We start from the raw sequence: 22,752 nt of genomic DNA, 5'->3' as shown, positions 1-22,752 counted from the left end.
TCCCTCTTTCTCCGCCTCCTCACACTCTCTCACTGGGCTGCAAAAGAGCTGATAGCAATGTGTGCATTTCTCTCTCTCTCGTTCTTTGTGTGTGTGTGTGTGTTTAAGATGGTTTCTAGAGGCTGTTAGAGGAGCAGAGGCTTCTCTACACCTCATCACCTGGGATACCTTTTACCCCCCCCCCATCCAGTCTCATTGCAGGTAATGTGCTTGACACGAGAACACAGGGGTGTTATGTTCACCTGCTCCTCAGTCAAATGCATTATCAATGAAGTGACAGGGTCAGGGATACCAGATGGCATGAGGGGTTACTGTGTGTGTGCGTGTGCGTGTGCGTGTGCGTGTGTGTATGTGTGTGTGTGTGTAAAAATGGAGAGAGGGGGGCACATTGTGCAGCTATTTCTGAAAGGATGCAGTCCTCATCTTCACAATTTTATTTGTGATCTGTAAAACAGTCTAGTTATTGAACTGAAGCCTTCCCTCAGTGTTCACCAGACATTTTCTGAATAATTCAGCCATGGCTCAAAGCAGGAAAATGCACCATGGTGAAATGTCTCACAGAGTGCGCCGGATTTGGGTCATACGTGTGTGATATGTTGCGTTTGGATAGGAGCGATGCAGGGCACTGACAGTGTGGCAGGGATGAGCTTAAATAATGATGCTGGAGTCGAGGGGGAAAAGGCTCAGCTGAAGCGATCTGCGTAACAAGAGCAGATCTGCCGGCTGTAGATGACCTCTCCCTCAGATCTGTTATCAGAGAATTTCCACTGACGTGCCCAAGTTTTACTGCGCTGCATAGTTTTCCAAATTCCTTTGCAGAGCTGTGGGCATCAATAAACAACAATAAAGGCATCTTGATTGGGGGATCACATTCATCACGAGTCCTGCCTTCTGAATGAGGCATTAACTGTACGTCCTGAAGTCTACGAGGGCCACAGAAAGAACCAGGAAAGGCCTAAATGTCATATCTGACATTAATTATTGAGAAACTATGAAACTATTGTCTGTGATATTTAGATTTGCAGGCAGTTGTACTGGAAGTGCGGCAAGGCTCCGAACAGCCCAATGCTCATATAAAGCCTTGTGGTGTACACTCCCGAATGAGTTGTGTACCCTTCCTTCACCCATATGCTGCTAAACTCCAGCACCCTCCCCATGACCCTGAAAGGGAAAAGAGAAATCAAGAAAAATAAGTATATATAGACTTCAACTTGTAATGTGGCGAAATGATATTTCAACACATACCACACAGGTTGAAGTTAGGGTTAGGGTTAGGGTTAGGGTTTGGGGTTAGGGTTAGGGTTAGGGTAGGGTTAGGGTTAGGGTTAGGGTTAGGGTTAGGGTTAGGGTTAGGGTTTAGGGTTAGGGTCATGCATGTTTCTTTTGACTACAGTAAAATATTTAATTCAAAAATCCAGTTGCAGCTTAATAGCTAAACCTGCTAAAGCATCTCCAGAAAGCACTTGGCATCTATTGAAATATATGGAGGAAAATGTTTGTAATGTAAAAAGGGGCTTACGGCATTACCAGGGAAGCCTTAAACCACTGTGTCATTAAAATGAAAGCCAGTTGACCAGGGGCCGCATAAAGAATCCTGCTTAAATTCTTTACATTTCAATTAATTCTATTGTTTAGGTGATGAATGTGTAAGGATTACACCGAGAGGTCACCAGAGTTCAGCCCCTAGAGCTGAAGCAAATCTAATTCTTATGAAATAACCATTCTAATTCAGTAAAACTGAGGGTAAAACCTATATAAATGGATATTCCACCAGAGAAAAAAAGGATGAAAAGTCAATAAAAATGCACACTGAGTTAAAATATTAAGCTATTAGTATGAGTCAGTTTTGAGTACTAATTGAAAAATGTCACGCTGGTTTTTCATTATGGCAAAATATGCGAAAATGTTGAATAAATGGACACTTTCTGCTTTCACATGCAACACGGCGCCTTTTTTAAAGTAGCCTGCAGGAAGCTATAAAAAGTGCATGGACAGTCTGGAGCTGTTGCTTTGGCATTACGCTTGGTGAATATTATAGAAGTCCTAATTATGAATTATGGGGAAAATAGGTCAAAAGTTTGGGCTGCTCTAAGTTAATTCCATTACAGCTGTGTTTTTTTTCCTGGCGCTGAACACTTTCCATACTATTTTCTGCAAAGATGTAGATGCTGCATTATGTGAGCTCTTTCCTTCTGACCTTGATTTAAAACAACTTGAGATTTCTAAGCAAGTTAGAGTAGAAACGTGACAGAGATCTTTTTTTGTGAGCTGGTAAATGTGAGTATAAACTACATAAATGGATTAAGTGCAAGGACTTGAATCACAGGCTTGTGCTGAATCTGGGTGTTCTTATTCTTCTCTGAGGGCCTTTCCAAAGCACACTAAGGAAAAGAAGCTGCTTCCTTACAAGACTCCGACTGCCACACGGAATATTTTATTTGAGTGGGTCCATCGACTGCAGCTTGAGAAAGATATAGATTTTCTGTCTGAGGCATCAGGGTCACACGAGATGAGCCTTTAATATGTCGTGCCAAACAGCGAGCCAATGAGGACGCATTATGACATGCTTATGATGTGTTATAATGGTGATGGTGGTGATGGGGGGTGTTGTCACGCTGTCTGCCATTTATCATAGTTCCAGCTGCTTTGACAAAACGTTTAAGCTGTTTGCACACTCACCGGGAGCAACGATCTCTGCCGCCAGTCTCAGATTTCCAGTGTGAAATAAAAGCCTGACGCTCCGGCACTGTAAACGCTCGCAACCCCCCGCATGGGAGTGACCTCTCGGGGATAAACGAAGCTCCTGCTGCCCACCACTGGTTAATGAGCAGAGCGCCTATCTTCAGACCGCTGATCAAAGTCCTGCACCAGGCTGCGTGAGACGTGCATCCCATCATCACTGTAAATTAGGTTTCTTTAGAAGGCAGAATCATTGAAAATAATTAACAAATGACCTGTATGTATACATAAGGTAGTCTTAATGCCTTATCAGTGTAAGGGTGAAGAAAAATGCATAAAAATCCCTTTTGCTACCTAGAAAAGCAGAAATACTAATTGATTTAATATTTAATTAGAATTCCTTAGTCAACCTACTGTAAATACTGCAATTACAGATGCAAATACTAACAGACACAGCCTGTGCTTCCCTCTTCACGTGCACTGCTGACAGTACATCAAAATGACTTGCTGAGGTCTAAATAACAAACACATGATTGTTCAGCTGATAGATTCAACATGTTTATTGAACACAGTGACACAGTAGTAAAACATAATTCTGTGATTGGAATCACTCCAAATGTACAATGTATAAAATCAAACCCTCAAACATCTAAATGTATGAGACATAAAAACCGAGCATGCAATAAAAAGATGTAAAAGTTCTCTTGTGGTAAGAAAACGTGTATTTACAGAAAACAAAAAAGTTCAGCAGTAGATATGTGTAGGAACCATATCACCAGTTATTCTATTCCTTATTTTGAGAAATCCAAAATGAATCTGACCAAGAGAGCTTCCAAAAAGCATTTTGATTTTGTCTTCATTGAGAAAAAATATGCATAAACAAAGTATTTACACTAAAATATAAAACACATGTAACAGTACTAGAATGCTAGTCTAAATGGAGGAGGATGTTAACAAAGAGGTGCGTAATTGAATTGCTTTAGACTGAAGTACTGGGTTCGGGGTGACCCTTCCGACCTTTGACCTCTTCGGCCACCTTTTTAAAGTAGCGTTCAGCGCGCAGTTCTTCGAAGCAGAACTCGACGGCTCCGCTGAGCAGCAGCTCTTTACAGTACATGCTCTGCTCCTGCGCTTTTCCTGGTTCCGCCTCCTGCTCCTGCAGCCTCTTCAGAGGCGTTTCCTCTCTGCAGGGTTTTCTGAGTGACAGGACTTTGTTCACTGCTGGGTTGATCTTACACGGTGTCCTAACAGAAAGGAGATGAAGCGAGGTGAAAAGCTTGAGATAAAATAAAAGACAATTCTGTTAATAATTGCATTTGTATGTATTTGTAGATTACGGTGGTCACTCACATTGTTGGAGGCTCATCTGACTCCTCCACAAATGGCTGAAAGGTTGGTTTGGAAGGTGGCGGGGCCATAACAGTGTGTCCGATTTTAGATTTCAGGGGCATCTAAAAAGACAATACAGCGGTGTCACTGCCGGTCCTGGTGTGACCCTTTAAAGTAAATCAACAGAAACGTTTTAATGATTCACACCTTGACATTACACCACTTTTCAGGCCTCTGCTCATTCTCCTTTGCCTTGATGGTAGGAAGAGCTGGCCAAGCCTCTAACTTGGGCTCTGGTGGGCAACTGGTTTGAGCATTGTTCTCATTAAAAACAACCAAGCGGCTCTGTGAGGCATTACCCTGGACAGAAGCACTATGGGACTGCAGACCTCCAGCAACATCTGCTCAAAAAAGGGAAACAATCGAATATTAAAATAAAGCATATTTAATATACCAACTAGCAATATTAAATGACTTTTTTGGCCTTTTTTATGTATTCACAATTACACGATACACTTACTCCTAATTGCAGACCCGGTTCTGTTGATCGGTTTAATAGCCTTTTTCTTCCCTTTATATCTGAGATCAGCCAAATGAACCCTCTCAGTCTGTTTTGGCTCGTCATCACTATCTCCCTGTTCCAAGTTCATCATCACCTGACGAGACACACGTGCCTGCAACGCCCTATAAACACAAAACAGTCATGCCTTTACTATGAATAGCCCCCTTTTTTTAAACAAATCACAAATTTGAATGCATAATTCCATACTTGTGAAACTGCAGCAGTTTCTCATGCGGCTCTGCACACGCCTGGAGTCCTTTTTGATAGATCAGGTCTGCTTCACGACAGTTGCCCTGATTCTCATATTCCTCAGACCAGGCGATGTAGAAGGAAGCCTGCCTCACTCCGATTCCCTGCACTTGCATGTACCTGTAAATTTCCAAGGGTTCTGGACAGTTTTCCGCCTAAAGACATAAATATGGATAAGTAAAATGTAAAAAAAAAAGTATATCACGTTATTTGTGATGGGAAAGGAGGGAAATGGAGATATCACACATACAAATTTAATCCAGATTTCAACATAGCGGAGATCGTTGTGATATTTCTCAACATTGGTGAATCTTGCTACAGCTTGTTCCAACAATGTATGAAGGTTGCTCTCTTTGCCACCCTGAGGAAATGTTTGCTCTGTCCACTTGATATACCTGTGAAGAAAGAAGACATCATAGACATCAGGCTAGTTCTGTGTAACACTGTATTCTTTACATATTTTCCTTACCGATCCCAAACATCGAGTGGATCATCGCCATCATACATTCGCACTTCAGTCTCAAAGGCCCTTTAAAAAATGAGGCCATAAATCATTAAGAAACTGTCAAATTGTGTTAGAAAGGAGCTTCAAATACACAGCAAGTATTTAATAATCATCGTTATCCATACTGCCTTTGCTGGTTAACAGCAGAGCTGTCTCCATCCTGCAGATGAGTGAGGGCTTGGTGTAGGGCTGATATATCTCTGCCCCGCCGGAGTGGCTGGATGTTTTCTTTGCTCAGTTCCCATTCCACATCTGCTTCTGCCATCGTGGAAATTAAAACTCGCTCGCTCCTATCTGACAGACACACGGGTCAGTATCATCTAAATTTTCTTGGAAGATTTCAGATGGAACTTTTTTTTTTTTTTAAATGGTTGTTTCTGGAGTAATGGAGAACTATACTAAAACCACTGTATCACGTATGCCAACATTGTTGTAATGAATAGAAAAAGTAGTCTGTATTTAAAGAGCAATAAGTTTGTCAATATTACTATTTAATTATTACTATACTACTACGTTAGACATATTTAGAAACAGGTCAAATATCAATGTATGTTACTGAATGACTCTTGCACTCAAAGCAACGTGACAACATAATATGTCTATTATTGTAGGATGTGGGTTATAGACCCGACTTAAAATGTAATGGCTTGTATATAAAGCTTTGCAATAACTGAATGGGGATTGTTTTGTCCCGATAAGGTCAATAGGTCTTTTTTCTTACAAACCTTAATGAAAGGGCTACGCTAGGACGTTCGACATGCTAATACTAGCTTGCTATCATTAGCGTGATCACTTCTGTTATTGAAATAATAGCTGGAAAGAGGATTTACACTTGAAAATCAAATTGCTGATCTGATAATGTGATGTACAATAAAGTCAATTGCAAACCTCTGAAATCTCTTTTTTAAAAGTTTCACAAATACAACTTCGCAGCGAGGACAATCAGCAGTGGACTCCGTGTTTTGAAAAGGGACCGCGAGACAATTCTGCGCAAGCTGATTGGAAGAGTAAGAAAAGGAAGATACGTGTGTCCAACTTCCGGTATGCTTCCGGGTCCTGGTTTTAGAGACAGGAAAAAGAAGTGGTTAGCTGTAAAATATCAATTTTTACCCAGGCACTTTCATCGTATCTACCACCCAGGGTAAATGATATTTTACCCATCTGCTCGATGACTCTACACGTATCAGGATGGACAACCGTTGCTATTGTTGTGCATCAAAGTTCAGTCTCTTTAAAAAGGAGGTATGATTTGACCTTTCAACTGCACTGCTCAACAAACTGACGTTTTAAGAACGTGGACGCTGTACTTAATGTGACGATATTCCCACAGATGGGCTGTAAAAACTGTCGCCGCTCCTTCTGCTCCAGTTGTTTGACATTCAGTGCTGTGGTGCCTCGCTGTGGCAACACCCAACAGAAGGTCTGCAAGCAATGTCATGGTAACCTGACCAGGTAAACGTCAACCTTTACAGAATCTCACAAATGTGATGTTTGTGTATTAATAATTACCTTCATCTTCATAAAATTCTATTTACTATGCTTTTTTGATGTATAGTGGGGAATCCAAAACCACTGATGGAAAATGGTCTCCTCCTGAAAATTACAAGAAGTCAGTATACCACCTCTGTGGGGGCTGGGGGGGTCTCAAGGTATATTTTCTTTCTTAGCTAACACAAGTGCATTTTCCATAGACGTGTTGCTGCACTGGAGGCAAAACAGCAGTCACAGTCAACAACGTCTTTTGCACACGGAGGCAGCAAAAACAACAAATTAAACACACCACCAACAAAAGGAATGAGTAAAGAGGACCAGGTTATTGCTGAAAGACTCCAAAGGCTCAAGGACGACGCTCTGCCAAGTAAAAAGTGGAGCTTCTTAGCAATTTACTTGTATAGCTGAATGACAAATAAATCCTGTCCAAGTTTATTTTAATCCTTATAACTAAAACAATGTTGTTTCTGTGTTAGTATTATTTATTTTATTCGAGCCTTTGACCATTTCTTTAGAAAAAGCCCAATCTGAGAGAGAGATTGAGTCTCGACTTGCTGCTCTGAAAACTCCCAGTCAGCCAGTTCCTTCTGTTCAGGAGATGGAGGACCGGTTGGCTGTTCTCCGGGGTCAGCCTCCACCATCACAAGCTCCACCACCTGTGAGCAAACTGCATTCCCAGGAGTTTCTAACATTATGGATTTAAATATAGGACTCATAAGTCGCGAAATGTGTTTGTAAAGAATTGTACCTACTCTTTTTTGGCACAGTTTTATTTTTCTTCTTCTGCTTATTTGTAAAGATGCACCACCCCCCTGAACACAAGACTCAGACTGAACAAGCCAATGATCTGATTAATCAGATGAGAGAGGAAGTTTCCATAGACAACCAGCAGATTAATCCTGAATACAGTAAAACCAAATCAATTTGAGCAACATTTAGTTTATATTATACTGCATATTTACACATCTTTTGTCCAACTTCACTGGACCCTCTGCAGGTGTTGATGGCCTGAACGATCTCAGCAAGGCTGAGAGAGGAGCAGTGGATGATAATTTAGCAGAGGCTCACGAGGTAGCCAAGCAGGCAGAGGCTGAGAAGGCCCGTTTGCTAGAAGAGGTGATGCAAGAGCTAAAGAAGGAGCAGCATTCTCAAAATGACATTCTCCAAATGGCCAAAAGGTTGGCACAGCTGAAAGATCAAGATCCAGAGAAAGGTAGGCCACACTTTGTCCTCACCAGACCTTTTACATTTGTCAAAAAAATAACTAAAATAAATGATAAAAGGTTGTGATAGGATTTTTTTTTGCACATTAAGATGATTTACTTGTCCAAAATTATTGTTTTTTGTTGTATTTTTAAAACATTGGTGGGTTTTTTGATACCATGTATATTTTTCATTTCTAGTTACTCTGGCTGACATTCAGCATCCTGACAGTGATGAAGAGACTGAGGAAGAAGCTGTCATGAGAGTATTAAAACAGGTCTGGTTCTTATTATTATTACACAGGTGTTTGTTTTCTGACTGTACAACACCCAAGGTTTGGTAGACCACAAGGGGCTTCTGTTTTTCTCTTTTAATAATTGATTTCTGAAGAGTGAGTGTTGAAGTGTTTATGGTTTTTGCTTCAGCTATCTGAAGAAGCTGTATTGGATGAAGCCAGTGGCTACAACATACCGGTAGTTGTGGACCAGAACAAACCAAAGAACATAGAAAAGAAAAAGGCAAAAGCGGTAACTAAAAACAAACCCAAAACCGTCATTTTAAAACTCTGGAGAACGGCATCGAACATATAATGCCTTGTTGCTTTAATGTGTTGTAAAGACTCCAGCTCCGCGGAGTAAAGTTTCACCTGCCGCTGCGCCGTCAGACAGCGATGAGGAAGAGCTTCCGTGGTGCTGCATCTGTAACCAAGACGCCACCCTTCGTTGTCACTCCTGTGACGGAGACCTATACTGCAACCGCTGTTTCAGGTAGTCTAAAATCCTGCCAGAAACACATTTTTGTCTTTGTGGTAAAGCTTTTGTATGGATATCTGCAAGATTTGTGCCTCTGATAGGGACTGGCTGCCATGACCCAAATATACTGTAGACATGCTGCTTCCATGCTGTTAAGCAGCAGGACTATAAAGTATTTAGCGTGATGAATTAGCGATCCACTCTCTTTATCTTCTCTCCAGGGAAGGTCATGATAAATATGACAGGATGGAGCATCGCACTACAAGCTACACTGCACCAAAGAAAAAGAAGACGCGGTAGTGAGACGGTACTGTTGGCTGTGCTTTGGCAGGGCCCAAATGCTGTTAGCCCTGTGCTTCAGACTCATTTTTAATGATAGAACACTGGTGATGGAGTGTCCAAATACCTGCACATTAGGTTGTTTGGAGAATCTAAATTGTCTTTTGGTGTGAATGTGTGTTGTCTGCAGCAGACTGACAAGATGGAAAACCACTTAATATAAATACATTCATGTTCAAAATATAGATAATATGAATACTAAATAACTGTATTAATAAATGTATGAAACTAAATAATAAAGGCCAAGGCTGCAAGACTGTTAGTGTTATAGTTGAGCGGAGATGTCCACGGTCTCGTTTCACGTCATCTGTCCGACTTTAAAAAGCTATCGAAGACTTAAAACGGATGCACTTTTATTGAAAGTTTGACAACCAACCCAGGAAGCAGACATACCATTAGCTCATCTTGTGTGAAGGTGTGCAAACTACAGTCAGCCCTGAACCAGAGCAGTGCGCTGGAGTCTGTATATAAAAGGATTACAAAGGGTTTTGTTCTCTTTTGGCACACGCTTCAGTCGCTCCTGTCATCTATGTTTGGCTACAAGTCTGACACAAGTGTCGCCTCTTGTGTATTGTTGTAATATAATGATAAAGAATTAAAGTGTGAGAGGCTTTACGGAGCGCTGCGGTTCTATTATTATTTTAAAGCATTTGAATCGTTCCGGGTTTTTTTTTAGCACTCATCAAAAATGCTTTGTCAGACTGAGTGGCCATGAAAGCTGGAGGAAACCAAGCCAGTGACTGTAATGTTCCTGATCCTAACGACCCTCTGTGACAGAGGGAAGGCCTAAGAGCGGGTTTATCAGTGTGCATTACTGTCCAGCAAACTCAGGACGGACTGTAATTACTCACTTCTCTGGGGGCTTCTTGCACCATTAGGGTTTATACCGTGGCCGTTACCATTTTCGTCTCTTCTGACCACGTCGGACACGTGCCACTAACAGGAAATGGACAGATGAGGATAATGGATCCATACTTAATGGACGTTCCCGTGTCTGTGTTTACTCCTGAACTCCCACATGTGGACAGCGCCTCCGTTTTCATCACTCTTGAAATATTAACAGCAGAAAAGTGAAGCTTGTGTTCTGGGAACAATGTGCTGATGCTCTCCCGTCTTGTACGACCTTTTTATAGTGCTTAAGAGTTCTAATAAGACGTCACTGTGTAATTTGTTTAAACTGATGGTGGCAATTTAAAATATGGAAAAAATAAACAGAATGTGGCGGGAATACGTGACGATACTGTAGTGTCAGTTTTGTCACTATCACATGCTACTGGTGTTTGTTATGTAACCCAATACGCTGTTGAAAATGTACACGTTTTTATTCAGACATACAACACTGTTATCAGAACAAAAATATTTATGTACATACATAGCCAACAAAAACTGTTCTGTCTTGGGGAGGTGGTAGACGTGATGGTACAGAAGCATGGTGCATCACGTGCGTTATTGGTAGTTTTGACAAAATGGTAGTCCATAAATTAAAGTGACAAATAAAAATAAACCATTTCAAAAACCCAACTTATCTGCTGTTAGACTCGTACTCGATACCACGAGGTGTGGAAGACAGTGGGAGCCTTTTAGCGAACATACAGGAGCTAGCTGAAATGGGGGAGGAAATGAGTCTCCAAATTGACCTTTTTTGTTACTATTTTTTCAAGGGACCTGACATTTTGCGTAGACCCTTCATCCTGTAGAGCAGCCCGTTGATGAAATCCTACCAGGAAAAAAAAAAAAAAGTTGGAAATTCCACTTTATAAAGATTTTTTCAAAAGCTGCATCAAATCTTTGGAAGAAATCCAAATAGAAATGACTCACTGATATGAAAAATATGTTAGTGATACCAGAAATTCTACCCCCTCACAGAGTTGCAGGCAGTAAAAAGCTATTCTCTGAAATTTTTACATGTTTTTTTGTTTAAATAAATGTCTTACCTCTTTAGGCTTCCCACATTCCTGCAGCAGCTCCTATCAAAGAACACAAACACAGAGCAGCTGAGAACACAAGGGTCAGATGCTGTAAAATAGCCATGCAATCTCAGGTTTACCATTTAAAAAAAAAAAAAAAAAAAAGGCCAGGTTCATGAAGCACGATTATTTTTACTGTAACCCGCCTTCGTACCTGCAACCGGCTTCTCTGGCCCTCATCTGTCAGCTCCAGGAGCTCATCTATATCAATTTCTAATTCTGGAATTTCCTCTTCCTGAAAAGCAATGAGGCACAACAGGTCTGACATTAATATTTCACTCTTGCTGCTAGAAACAGGCTTGTTTTGAAAGACCATGTACACACTATTATGCCTCACAATAAAGCCTGTTAACAGTCATCCACCTGCGATATATTAGCAGTTAAAAATAATTATAAAAATAATAGAAAAAATGTAAAAAACAAAACAAGAAAAACAGTGCAGCAGTGGATGTTATACGAAATCAATGCAGAGATTTGCCTTAAGTGTTTCAACTACACATCGACTGAATGGAATATTTAACGGTGACATAATTAACGATCGACATATAAGCAAAAGTGCAATTTCCAGTTGTATAAGGCCACTATAGTAAAGTAATTCATTCACATCTTGGCCTTTCACACCTATCAGCATTTACATAAGGAATGGACCATGCTCACTGGAGAAACCCTGCCCGCCAACATGTGTGCAGTCAGCAGTTGCAGATTCTGACAAGCAGAGATTGTGAGTGAGGGATAGTTTCCTGTTGTTTTCATGGCTTCCAGGTCAGGACTCATGCGGCATTCTGGATGAGGAGAGAGCTAATCAATGTGGAATTGCTGAGTGGCAGATTAGATGGAACCACCCTGTCCCCTGTGCCCACTTCTAATTGATACAAGCTGGCTATTTGGAGCGCCTCACGTCTTTCTGCTGATGTCTGCAGGACACGCAGCACAGTGTTGCGGTCCTGCTGTACATGTGCGGCTGTGTAAGTGCCTGTAAGTGCTGATCATGGTACCATGACTAAAACAAGAGCGCTAAATAGGAACTGTCTTGCAGACCAGACCAATTACAAGTGTATCACCATGGAAACTACACCTCGAACATTGTCCCTTTTCAGCAGCAACCAAATGGCAAATTCCCCACTTGATGAAAGTTTCCTCCATTGTCGGAGGAAGAGTGCTCTTTAGCAAGGTTAATTAGAAAACACCCAAAGGACAAATCGGTCAAAAACATCACGATGACGGCGGGTATTGATGTTCCTGCCCTGAAGAGTTTCTGCTATAATGCATCCTTGTACAACGCTGACATTGAAACAACTGAGAGCTGAGGTTAGATTCACTGATGCTGGTGCTCATTTAGGCATCGTTAGATGTCACACAAATAATCTTGCACCTCAGCGTGGGTGGGGAACGCCGATGATAGCTGCCACCACAGACTTGGTTTTCAGGATGAGGCTCAATTTAGGGTTAAGTTAGGGTTAGAGTTGGGGTCATTGGGTTAGTTAGGGTAAGGAGCTGGGTAATACAGTATATATCAGGGATATGAAAGTCCCCACAAAGATAGTAATGACAGATGTGCATTGTGTGTCTCGGTGTTATATTTTTCCAACATAAACAAATGGAACAATTTCGAGGAAATTAGCATAATTTTGCCTGGAATCAAAACAGCAAATGAGGACACTAAATGAAACACAAAACTAGTTAATGTGTAAGCATTGGGTAGCAAATTATTACCACTCTGACCCAATTTAGTAGAAATTAGTCGAATCAGCTGCACAGCATATAAACCATGTCAATTTTCTCACCTTACCCTATAAACTAAACATTTTTTGGGCCTATGAATAATGAATCAACAAACTCACACACACACACACACACACACACACACACACACGCAGTGTTGTCATGCAATGCCCATTTGTTTCTCTATTGTAAAGGAAACTGTGCCCAGGAAATTCAGCTGACTCGATAAGAAGCCAGCCTGCATGTAATTTATTGTCCTTTTTCCCATTTCCTCTTCACGTCACGTCGAGGTAACCAGATGAAAACATTCATTAACATCAGCAGAGCGGATTTAAGGATCACAGTGCTATGGTTCAGTGAGGACATTCATGCTAATCAGTGGTTGAGTTTTAAACTTGTCTAGTTCCAAAATTAGCAGAAAGCTGATTTTCATGTCCTGCTTTGTATCTGTAAAGGTGTGAAGTTTGCAATGGAGCCATAGGCTCCAGACTGGGACAGCACTTGTATGAATTAGAAATGGGCTTAAATAATTAAGGCGGTGACACAGAGAACTGATGGTAAATGCTTCCACGCAGAAGAGTCTGAGCAGCAACAGTGCAACCCTCTCCTGAGCGTATGCAAAATTCATCCATCTGGGCCGTGCACGAGGACAGGCCATGACTGCATCTACAGCAGGAGCTAATGCAAATGTCCAGACCATCCCATACGGAGAGTGAGCTCGTCATTTTAATACGCCCGTGTGTCAGAAACGTGACTCCGGGCCAGGTTTTACCACAACAGCACTAAACATCAAGCCTTATTTTCAGAATAAGGTTGTTGGGGGGGCAACATCCACACCCTCGCATCCTCATGCTGGTTTATTTTAGTGCCACAGCATGAAAATGCTGCAAATGTGAAATCATAAATGTATGTTTCTGGGACACGATCCAAGGAGGCCACGGATGCAGGTTCCAGATCTGTTTTTGTAAGACTCAGTGTTAGAGGCATGTAATCGTACATTACCACCGGGGAGAGGGTTCGGGGTGTTAATGGAGAGAAATAAGCATCATAAGGCAGAACAGCAGTTTCAGAGCTCCGCTGTCACTGCTGAATTTGAGTAAACCGTTTGGTTTTTTTTTTAGAAAAGGATTATTTCTGATCCTCGGATGTCTGCACGCTCCTATTTCTCGGCATCACTAGACTATGTGTCCTCTGCGGGAGGGTGACTCCCATCTTCATGGGATTTTCTGCAGCGACAGGCCGGCGATAACCAAAGCGCCCTAAAAATCAAATCAAATCTGTTTGTCTCCGCCTTTTCCGGCAGGAAATGGCGAAGCCGTTGGAATTCTCATCCCAACTGTGTCGTCATTTGCTCGAGCTCCTAAAAAGCCACCCCTCATCCACTGTGCACGCTCCTGTCTGGTGTGGCTGTTGAAACATCTGTTGCCATGGTTTCCTTTCAGATAATCCCAAACAAATCAATACAAAGCCCACAACATAACCAGATTACAGTCCATTATGCAGGTGTGGTGCTGTAAGGGAATTATGGGTGATAATGGGACATTTTTAAGTACACCTTCCTAGAACACTAATCACATTTTTACACTTCTCGTTAATACTGTCAATAAACAATGACGACATTGTGTCAACATTTGCAGAACTTTATTCTGATCTTTAATTAATGTGCTTCCGTCCTTCAGGTGCAGGAATACGATCCAGAATATCATGGCAGCCATCCGCCATCAGCCTGGAAACAATGTGATCTCATCGTGACAGAACGTGACATTGTCCAACAGCTGATACTGAAACCTTGTTGATGTGGCAACCCAGCATGTGCCAAACGTTGCAGCCAAAAAAGCCTCCACTTGCCTCCCGCCTACTTCAGTTCCTTGCTTAATCTTTCATACATGGAGAAAAGCCCATTGCAGGGCAGTTCCTCCCCTGCTCTTTCCCCTCTCCATCTCTATGTGTGTGTGTTGGTGTGTGTGTGTGTGTGTGTGTGTGTGTGTGTGTGTGTGCCAGCCCCATCTTACCTCACAGTCAAACAGCAGGTGCAGCTGCCCGTCGATCCACTCCTCGATATCCAGCCTCCTCTGCAGGTCCTTCCTGTTGTATTTGACCGTCAGCTTGCCCAGCTTTCGATGTGCCGGTTCCTCCGCCTTGTCCACGGTCTGGAACATCACCCTGGACTGGGTGCCGGGATCTGACGCCATAGCTGCCACGGCCTCGGGAGTCTTCACGCACGCACGCACACACGCAAGGAGGAAGTCTCACCGACTCGGGCACGTTTGTTTTGCAGCTTCCTGCTCTGTCTCAGGTCTTCCTGTGTGCTGCTGCTCCCATGTGTGTCTTCTGTTATCGAGCGTCCGTGCTGCCCCTCTCTCTCTCTCACGCTGCCTCTGGTTCTTTCCCTGCCTCTCTCTCCCTCTCTCTCTTTATCTCTCTTCCTCACTCCTCCTTCTCTTGCAACACCCACTGGCTGCACTATCAGGAGAATGGTAATGAGATATGCCTCTGTGTAGTGTGCAGTGTGTGTTGGTTGGCGTGTGTGTTTGTGTGCGCATGTATCTTGCAGCGTGTTTTATATTGTTGCAGTGGGAGAACATAGGTCAATTGCGCCAATAAAAACACAGTAATCAAGACAGGAATACGGCTCTGCCAATATGTGCGACTGAATTTTGAAAATATAAAACAGCTCTGCTTGGCCAGATAAAAGCTCTCTGGCTGCCACCTCCCATGGGGGACATGGCTACCATTAATTGTGCTTATCTCCAATATTTCCTCGAAGCACGGAGAGAACTCAGACATTGCATTTAGACTTCCTAAATCAGGTGCAAGAGCGTGTCAAATAGAAAGAGGAGACATTTGCAGAGTGTCCGTCGTAGCTCCATGTGGCCGCTGTTGTGTGATGTCACCATGTGGAGTTTGTGGTCATTAGTAAATGAGAAGAATAACTGCATTGTTTTAGTGAATCAATCACTAAACATCTATCCCATCTGGTGTATGTGGTCACTGGGTTTTCATGCCCTCCATCTTTATTTACAGGTCAGGATTAGCATTTATGCTAATGTTATGAGCAAAAATGATAAAAACCTGTTGGGGAGGTGTCTGGTATCTATTAATCTACCCAGTCTCCATTCAGTACTTTGTCTTCAGAATCTCCTGGAAGAACTAGCCTGCAGCATTCTCAACGTGCACGGGCTTCTCGCCTGCTCAGACACCTGCAACACTACCTGGGTCCCCCTGACAGGAGAGTTAAGGTTCCTCCTGTGTAATACCCATCTTTTCTTTGATAACAGATGTTATCAGGTGCATGTTTAATAAGCCTTGAAGTCAAATTGGCTTCCCAAGTTACACCGTCATAAATACTAGATGAGGAGGAGATCGCTGTTTATAAGTCGGTCTCAAAGCTGCCAGTGAGCTGTGTGTGGAGCCAAATATCAACAGTCAACAGTTGTTCTGTTGCACCTTCTGGCCAAACACCTACAGTTGCAACAGCAATGACAAAGCTGCAGTTTCCAGACATTCTAATATACTATTGTCGTAATAATGAGGATGATGATGATGATGATGTCAGATTCAGTGTTAGTTTTGACAAACAGCATCAAACCACCAAACCTGGGCCAACTGATGCGCCGTCTGTTACAATCCCTGAATTATTGAGGGCCTCCAGCAGCTCACCTTTCTACACAGACAAATTCATTCATCAGGTTTTATGCTGACTGCTTCTGCACCACCAGGCTGCTAGAAAAAAGATGAAATAATGGAGAAAATTCTAGTTTTTCAGGTGAGGAGATTGATGCTAAAAAAAAAACTGACACAGTAACCATAAAAGCTTCTATTCCTGTGGAATCTGGTGTAATTATGTTGTATTACAACTGACCAGGAGATTTACATAATGTCAGCCATCGTATTCATATTTTCCCATTGATGAGTTTTCAGTGACTCATCACAGCCCGTAAACAGGTGATTCAATATGATTCACCTAATGATTCCGATGAGAGGATATAGAATGCTGCCAATATAAAGAAATCATCAACTGTCCACACAGCTCGCGTGCATGAACTGGCAAAATTTACATTTTTATGTTTTTGGATTAGAGGCGATTACTGCTGCCGTTTCCGCAAACTGGGTGCGCGATGCTGCCATCTAGTGGTACAAACTGAGATTCACTTCCCCAGGAATTTTATTTCAATATTTGGATTTATGATTATTTCTTTTAAAGTCATGAGTCCAAAAATCGCTTTAATCACTTAAGATTGTCCTTCAGATGCATTTAATATGTGTCGATGTGTTGCCAGTATTTTTTATTAAAATGTTAACTTTAAATTTAAAACTAATAATCTGCTTTGGGTTTGATGTGGGTTTAACTCATTCAAATTAACACTATATATATAAATAAACACATATAAATTACATATATAAATAGATTACACATATAAATTAACATTATATATATATATATATTATTCGTTTGTTTTCAATTTAAAGTTTATATATATATAGCCGCAATGGTCGACATGACGTCATTAACAGACTGCTAGACATTTTTTTATATTACAATTAATGGCTGGAATTAGATAATCTCATTGAATAGCCTTTTTAAAACTTTCTAAATGCACATGTAAGCCCTGGGCCAAATTGAGGGCCCGATTTGACTGTGAATGGAATTAAATAAACTTTGACGCGCTAATCGCGGAACTTCTGTGCGCAGTTTGAATCATTTGTAATCATTTCCTGTTGTCTGATTATTTAGCTGTAAAACATTCCAATCCTTAAATGTGGGTCAAAATCGGTCTTGCCTCATGTGATTGATGATCATCTTGTTTCGAGCCCCCGTCGTGGTATGGGGGAACTGGGAGAACTGGGAGTGGCAATAGAACGAGTGGAATTTCACTTCCTGTACCTTTCAGGTGACTCACGTCGAGTTCCCAGGTAGTGTTTCGTCGACACCAAACAGGTCAGGTTTAATAAGAGACTTTCGCGACTGTGATCAATCCAGGTCAGATCAACAGAGGATCGATGAGCGTCTGGATCGATACCTGATTCGTCTCCGGGACGTTATCAAAGAAGAACCAACCTGTTGTTTTTCCGGCCTAAGAAATTCTCAACTACACCGTTTAACTAATTATTGGATTTTTAAAATCTTCTACCCAGCTCTTAGTCGTTAAAGGGGCTCTGCGGGTTTTATTTAACCGCGTAATTCTTTATTTTAGGAATGAATTCGCTCCTTAAGGGACATTTGGGAGCGTGTTGCGTCCTGATCGCAACGCTGCTGCTCGACTCCTCCTTTGGCCAGGAAACTGGGGAAGGATGCTTGGAGAAATTCAAGAAGGGTCGCGATGATTTTATCCTCGACGCGGACGAGTCGGTGAAGGACGGGGCCACGTACCTGTCGTCGCCCAAACTGGGCCGGTACAGGGACTGCGTGGCGGCCTGCTGCAAAGACCCGAAGTGCAACGTCGCCTTCATGGAGCGAGCAAAGGGGGAGGAGGAGGAGAAAGGAGGCTCGATCAGCTCCTGCTTTCTCTTTGACTGTCTGTACAAAAAGCAATATGTGTGCCGCTTCGTCAGGAAGAAGGGCTTCATCAACTACATCCAGGACACCGTGTATGAGAGTTATCTCGCAGTGGATCTGCTCCCAGGTAGGTCCAAACCTGCCCGTTTCGGATAGTTGCATTTGAGCTCAGGAGCTCATTGTTGTCGTTGAGATGTGTCTGTAGACATGATTGAGATGGGGGTTCGTTCCTCCTTTGTTCCAGTGTTTAATGCGCTCAGAAAGTGCCACAACACGCCCACATTAAACACAAAGGCAGACCTGAGTGGATTTTGATCTTAACTGAGGAGAAACTTTTATTTCATTCCTCAAATAATTAACCACAAGTGTTTCTGGTCCACTGGAAAGGCTGCGCTGAGTTTTTAATCCCTCCGCTTGGCGTGTTCACACATGTCGGGTCATTGTGGTCCCCGGTTTGGGTTTCGTTCTCCAGGCACTACCTGGCGACTGCATTGCTGCTCCAGATGTTCCTGTTGGGTTCACACACTCATCACGCTTTCTCTCCAGATGACTCGGACCGTCCGCCCGTAGCCAACGGAGGCCAGGACCGGGTCGTCCAGCCCCAGGAAGCAGTGATGCTCAACGGCATAGCGAGCAAAGACGACAAGAAGATCCTGTCCTACCAGTGGCAAATGCTCACTCAGTATCCCTACGCCGTCATCGAGGTGACACGGCAGATGGAACCCGACCTCTGGGAAATATAGGGACTTCCATCAGTAATCGTGGGGTATTTGTCTGTCGCTATGCAGAAAACGAACTTCGAGGACCAGATCATGGTGTCGAATCTGACGTCTGGCATGTACAAGTTCCAGCTGACGGTCACGGACACCATCGGCCAGTCGGACTCCATCAAGGTCACGGTTCTGGTCCTCACGCCCGAGCAGTCTGAGCGTGAGTATCCACATTGAGGAAGGATGCCATCAGAAACCTCCAACACATCACACTTCTCATTTTCAGCCCTCGTGCGTCTTTTTTGGGGCCTTTCTCAGAATGGGGGAGGGGTGTTGTTAGGTTCTTGCGTTATTTGCTAGATGCCATTTTAATTGTGATGAAACCTGCTGAGGCACGCTCACCTAATTCCTGTGGACCAGGAATAGGCAAATAACAAGATAGAGAGATAATGGCTCTAAAACGTGGGACACCGGAGGCATCACGGTGTAATTTGAGCCCGCGGGGTGCTAAAGACGTCAGGGTGTTGATGTCTGAGGATTCTCCCACAGAAGAAAATGAGCAGTGTTGTCGTTGGGCTGCCCGCTCTAGTCCCACTATCTCCACCCCCGACTCATCGAAACCTGTTCATCTGGTTTCAGCTGAAGTTACACAAGCAGCGACACTTCGCGCTCCTCTCAATCATGAGCCGTGCCGAAGATTTCTTCTGCATTCAGGGGTCCGTGTGGCGCCACCCGTGGCAGACACGGCGAGGAATTTGGAAGTTTCCAAGACGGGGTTAATTGTTAACACTCCATGTTGTGAATATGGTCGGACATTTACTTGAGTGGAACACTCTTGACAGAGACTCCTTTATAAAGGTGACAGGAATCGGCCATGGAGGGGCGGTTTGCGGCTCCCTTTTCTCACGTCTCTCACAGCTGCGTGCTGGTGAGAGCAAATCCCGCATCCTCTCCGCCGTTTCGTTGGTCTCGACATTGCGCAATCGCTTCTGCCCTCATCCAGGCTCAGACAACAAAAGACAACATGGGGCATCAGAAATGAGACTAAACTGTTTACAATTAGTCACACAGGATTGTGGGTCCAAAACAACAAATGCTCCTTTGTTAATGTGTGACTGAGGTCATCTGGGACTCTGTTTTTGTTGTTGACTCGCCGCTACTTAGCTTAGCTCACGTGGTTCTAGCCTGCTTAGAGAGTCATCGGTTGACTTTAAATTTTGACCTTTTATTATGATCTTACAATCAGACAGCTTGTGATTCAAGAATCACCTATGATGGGAGAGTTATGGGAACATTCTCACAGTATTACTGCTAACTGCAGCCCCATCAGTGTGGATTAAACGCACTCTCTTGTGTTGTGTACCGCTAGACCACTGTATGGCTCCAGTGAAGGTGGGGCCCTGCCGCGGTTCCTTCCCGCGGTGGCATTACAACGCAGCCTCGCAGAAATGTGAGCAGTTCATCTTTGGGGGCTGCAGAGAGAATCTCAACAACTATCTCTCCAAAGACGAGTGCACCAACGCCTGCTCTGGTTCAGGTATGTCCTCAGTGTTGTCGTTATCGTACGCCGACTTTTTGTCATTCTTCCCATTTTTGTGCCATGTTTGGATGTCCACCTTCGTAGAATTTAAGTTTGCTTTAATTTTGTTGCTGAAGCACAGCGACTTAATGATGAAAGAAGGTAATTTTTAAAACCACGTCACTTTTAATCGCTGAATGTTAATTTTTGGTTGTTTTTCCTAGAAAAAACGAGTAAGACAGGCAGGGGTTTGCCAGTTCCTACAGACCAAGGTTGGTGAACTGTTATTCTAGCAAAAACACTGGAAGGTTGGGTCAACATAAATGTGGATTATCCCCTGGAGGCATCATGCGATACATTTGAATGTGACTCATTCCCTTCTTATTAACCATCAGCATTGAATGAGCTTCCATTCGGGTTTATTTATGTGATCGGCAGAATTCTGCACTAACTCCTGCAAACTCGCTGCTGCCGTGGAGCTGCTTCGCCACAGTAATTCCTGTCCTGGGGAACTGACGGGTGCCGTTATTTTCCAGGTGAACAATGCAACGCTCCCTGCACCACAGATCAGTTCACCTGCGACAACGGCTGCTGTTTGGCTCCGGGACTGGAGTGCGACTCGACCCCACAGTGCAGCGACAAATCAGACGAGCAGAAATGCGAAGACCGTAAGCAGCGACCCCTCAAACTCCGCTTATTTAAAAAATAAATAAATAAATAGCCTAATGGCTTCAATAAACCCCTCTTGTATCTGATAGTGAACAACACCTTCGACATCCTGCTGCAGATCCCAGTCAACGAACAAAAAGGTGAGCGAACGTCTTGCCGTCACACGGAGGTTCATGCTGCCGCCTCTTCACCCCCCCCCATGTTTGCTGCTGTCTTTTTCAGTGCGCTGCACAGAGCTTCCTGACACGGGGGGCTGCAGGGACAGTCTGACCAAGTGGTACTACAACCCTGTTAAACAGGAATGTACACGCTTCAACTACGGGGGATGCCAAGGAAACGAGAACAGATTTGAGTCTCCGGAATCCTGCATGAAGTTTTGCCGCGGCGTCACAGGTTGGTTATCGCCAATCGGGAGATTCAGGAGCGCTCGCATCCATTTATAGCAAATTGACGGCGAACTCTTTATTTCAGAAAAGGACGTATTTGCAAGAAAGGAGGAGTTTGATCGCGCGGTGTCGGAGAAAAATACAGGTAACCTTGACATCAGTGTCACTGGAGGGAGATTTGACGGGACAACCAGCGAGTTTACGCCTAACATTTGACATTCTGATCACCTTCACAGTTGTTGTAGCGGTCGCCGCCCTCCTGGGCGTTTCCATCCTTATCATGCTGGCCATCCTGGCGTACTGCCTGGTGAAAGGAAGGAGGAAGTCGGGGCAGCACCAGCGCGTGCCAGTCAACACCATCCCCGTTACCTTTGAGGACCGAGAGCGGCTGGTCTATAACACCACCACGAAGCCAATCTGACCCTTGCTTTCTCACCTTTGACCTCTGCACCCTGACCAAGAGGTGCATCATTCCACTGAACAAACTCAAGCATCTGGAACTGTTTGTTTTCTTTAGTTTTTCCTATTGTGGATGCGTTCCGCAGCGGTAAACGTGCACCGAAGGCAGTCTTCAATGATGAAATGTGATGCGTTTTATTTCTGGCTTGTGTTTAACGCGGTCAAACATCCGTTTGTACTCAGGATATAAGGGAGGGGTCAGAGGTTGGTTACCTCCGGATGTCATGACAAGACCGGTTCAAATTATAATTATTTTTTTATTGTGATGTTTCATATAATATTTGTGAGTGACAATTATTTTTTTGTTTGTTTTAAATGAAGCTACTAAGTCAGGCAGTTCCTCACACTTCTATAAAGCTGATCCTCCAGGAATTGTGTGGGTGATATTGGTGATCCATCCACATTCCCAAAATCCTGCCGCACCAGGTTTTCCCACAATGTTTCCTGTTCATATGCCACTGTTATGCTGGAGATCTTGTAGAAGCTCTATAGTGTACATAATCCTAGACTTTTGAGAAGCTGAAGTTATTTTCTCAATAGTTTTTAAGTTGTCTTTTCAGGACAAGCTATGTATTTGTTAAATGATGTCTTGTAAAGAAAACTTGTTGGGTAGACAACATTTTAATCTTACAGGTTTCTGTAAGTCATGTTTATACTTAATAAACAGAATTCCAAACTATTCTAATGCATCCCTGTTAAATAGAAATTATGTTG

General features: G+C 43.1%; 4 protein-coding genes across 6 annotated transcripts; 2 read left to right on the top strand and 2 right to left on the bottom strand.

Annotated features, from left to right (window-relative positions):
- Window positions 1-3,224: 3,224 nt before the first annotated feature.
- bub1bb (BUB1 mitotic checkpoint serine/threonine kinase Bb) lies at window positions 3,225-6,314 on the bottom strand. 2 transcript variants are annotated; one of them, XM_057011825.1, is made up of 9 exons: window positions 6,213-6,314; window positions 5,450-5,618; window positions 5,289-5,348; window positions 5,070-5,214; window positions 4,778-4,974; window positions 4,529-4,692; window positions 4,216-4,409; window positions 4,030-4,130; window positions 3,225-3,923 (listed from the first exon to the last, which is right to left on the bottom strand). In XM_057011825.1, exons 2-9 carry the CDS (start codon window positions 5,587-5,589, stop codon window positions 3,659-3,661), a joined length of 1,266 nt encoding a protein of 421 aa, XP_056867805.1. In that variant the 5' UTR covers window positions 5,590-5,618; window positions 6,213-6,314; the 3' UTR covers window positions 3,225-3,658. The 2 variants fall into 2 exon arrangements, with proteins under 2 accessions (XP_056867805.1, XP_056867806.1); XM_057011826.1 differs by having other exon boundaries at window positions 5,450-5,614; window positions 6,213-6,305.
- Window positions 6,315-6,359: 45 nt separating this feature from the next.
- On the top strand, window positions 6,360-9,366 carry zfyve19 (zinc finger, FYVE domain containing 19). Its single transcript, XM_057011824.1, has 11 exons — window positions 6,360-6,566; window positions 6,655-6,776; window positions 6,880-6,933; window positions 7,016-7,182; window positions 7,331-7,473; window positions 7,615-7,723; window positions 7,813-8,028; window positions 8,219-8,295; window positions 8,444-8,545; window positions 8,637-8,785; window positions 8,992-9,366. Exons 1-11 carry the CDS (start codon window positions 6,513-6,515, stop codon window positions 9,068-9,070), a joined length of 1,272 nt encoding a protein of 423 aa, XP_056867804.1. The 5' UTR covers window positions 6,360-6,512; the 3' UTR covers window positions 9,071-9,366.
- Window positions 9,367-10,412: 1,046 nt separating this feature from the next.
- ppp1r14d (protein phosphatase 1 regulatory inhibitor subunit 14D) lies at window positions 10,413-15,275 on the bottom strand. 2 transcript variants are annotated; one of them, XM_057011847.1, is made up of 5 exons: window positions 14,811-14,952; window positions 11,734-11,858; window positions 11,231-11,311; window positions 11,044-11,076; window positions 10,413-10,826 (listed from the first exon to the last, which is right to left on the bottom strand). In XM_057011847.1, the coding sequence occupies exons 2-5, from the start codon at window positions 11,848-11,850 to the stop codon at window positions 10,758-10,760; spliced, it is 300 nt and encodes a 99-aa protein (XP_056867827.1). In that variant the 5' UTR covers window positions 11,851-11,858; window positions 14,811-14,952; the 3' UTR covers window positions 10,413-10,757. The 2 variants fall into 2 exon arrangements, with proteins under 2 accessions (XP_056867827.1, XP_056867826.1); XM_057011846.1 differs by lacking the exon at window positions 11,734-11,858 and having other exon boundaries at window positions 14,811-15,275.
- A 2,401-nt stretch (window positions 15,276-17,676) lies between these two features.
- spint1a (serine peptidase inhibitor, Kunitz type 1 a) lies at window positions 17,677-22,717 on the top strand. Its single transcript, XM_057011816.1, has 10 exons — window positions 17,677-18,422; window positions 18,842-18,999; window positions 19,084-19,225; window positions 20,375-20,542; window positions 20,749-20,796; window positions 21,061-21,192; window positions 21,283-21,333; window positions 21,416-21,586; window positions 21,665-21,724; window positions 21,816-22,717. Exons 1-10 carry the CDS (start codon window positions 17,996-17,998, stop codon window positions 21,998-22,000), a joined length of 1,542 nt encoding a protein of 513 aa, XP_056867796.1. The 5' UTR covers window positions 17,677-17,995; the 3' UTR covers window positions 22,001-22,717.
- Window positions 22,718-22,752: the final 35 nt, after the last annotated feature.

Source organism: Takifugu flavidus, chromosome 16 (assembly GCF_003711565.1).
Source record: "Takifugu flavidus isolate HTHZ2018 chromosome 16, ASM371156v2, whole genome shotgun sequence".
Classification (NCBI taxonomy): domain Eukaryota; kingdom Metazoa; phylum Chordata; class Actinopteri; order Tetraodontiformes; family Tetraodontidae; genus Takifugu; species Takifugu flavidus.
The sequence above is the reverse complement of the archived record's forward strand: the minus strand, read 5'-3'. Positions and strand labels throughout refer to the sequence as shown.

Bases quoted from the DNA above. Each gene is read 5' to 3' on its own strand.
- zfyve19 (XM_057011824.1), top strand. From the start codon at position 6,513: ATGGACAACCGTTGCTATTGTTGTGCATCAAAGTTCAGTCTCTTTAAA. The intron at 7,183-7,330 runs GTAAAAAGTGGA...CCATTTCTTTAG, and splicing joins CAAGGACGACGCTCTGCCAA to AAAAAGCCCAATCTGAGAGA. The intron at 8,786-8,991 runs GTAGTCTAAAAT...TCTTCTCTCCAG, and splicing joins TACTGCAACCGCTGTTTCAG to GGAAGGTCATGATAAATATG.
- ppp1r14d (XM_057011846.1), bottom strand. From the start codon at position 14,990: ATGGCGTCAGATCCCGGCACCCAGTCCAGGGTGATGTTCCAGACCGTG. The intron at 11,077-11,230 runs GTACGAAGGCGG...GTTCTTTGATAG, and splicing joins GCCAGAGAAGCCGGTTGCAG to GAGCTGCTGCAGGAATGTGG. The intron at 10,827-11,043 runs GTAAGACATTTA...TTTTCCTGGTAG, and splicing joins AATGTGGGAAGCCTAAAGAG to GATTTCATCAACGGGCTGCT.
- bub1bb (XM_057011825.1), bottom strand. From the start codon at position 5,589: ATGGCAGAAGCAGATGTGGAATGGGAACTGAGCAAAGAAAACATCCAG. The intron at 4,975-5,069 runs GTATGTGTGATA...TTATGTCTTTAG, and splicing joins TTGAAATCTGGATTAAATTT to GCGGAAAACTGTCCAGAACC. The intron at 4,131-4,215 runs GTGTGAATCATT...TTGTCTTTTTAG, and splicing joins AAAAGTGGTGTAATGTCAAG to ATGCCCCTGAAATCTAAAAT.
- spint1a (XM_057011816.1), top strand. From the start codon at position 17,996: ATGAATTCGCTCCTTAAGGGACATTTGGGAGCGTGTTGCGTCCTGATC. The intron at 20,797-21,060 runs GTTGGTGAACTG...GTTATTTTCCAG, and splicing joins GCCAGTTCCTACAGACCAAG to GTGAACAATGCAACGCTCCC. The intron at 21,587-21,664 runs GTTGGTTATCGC...TCTTTATTTCAG, and splicing joins GTTTTGCCGCGGCGTCACAG to AAAAGGACGTATTTGCAAGA.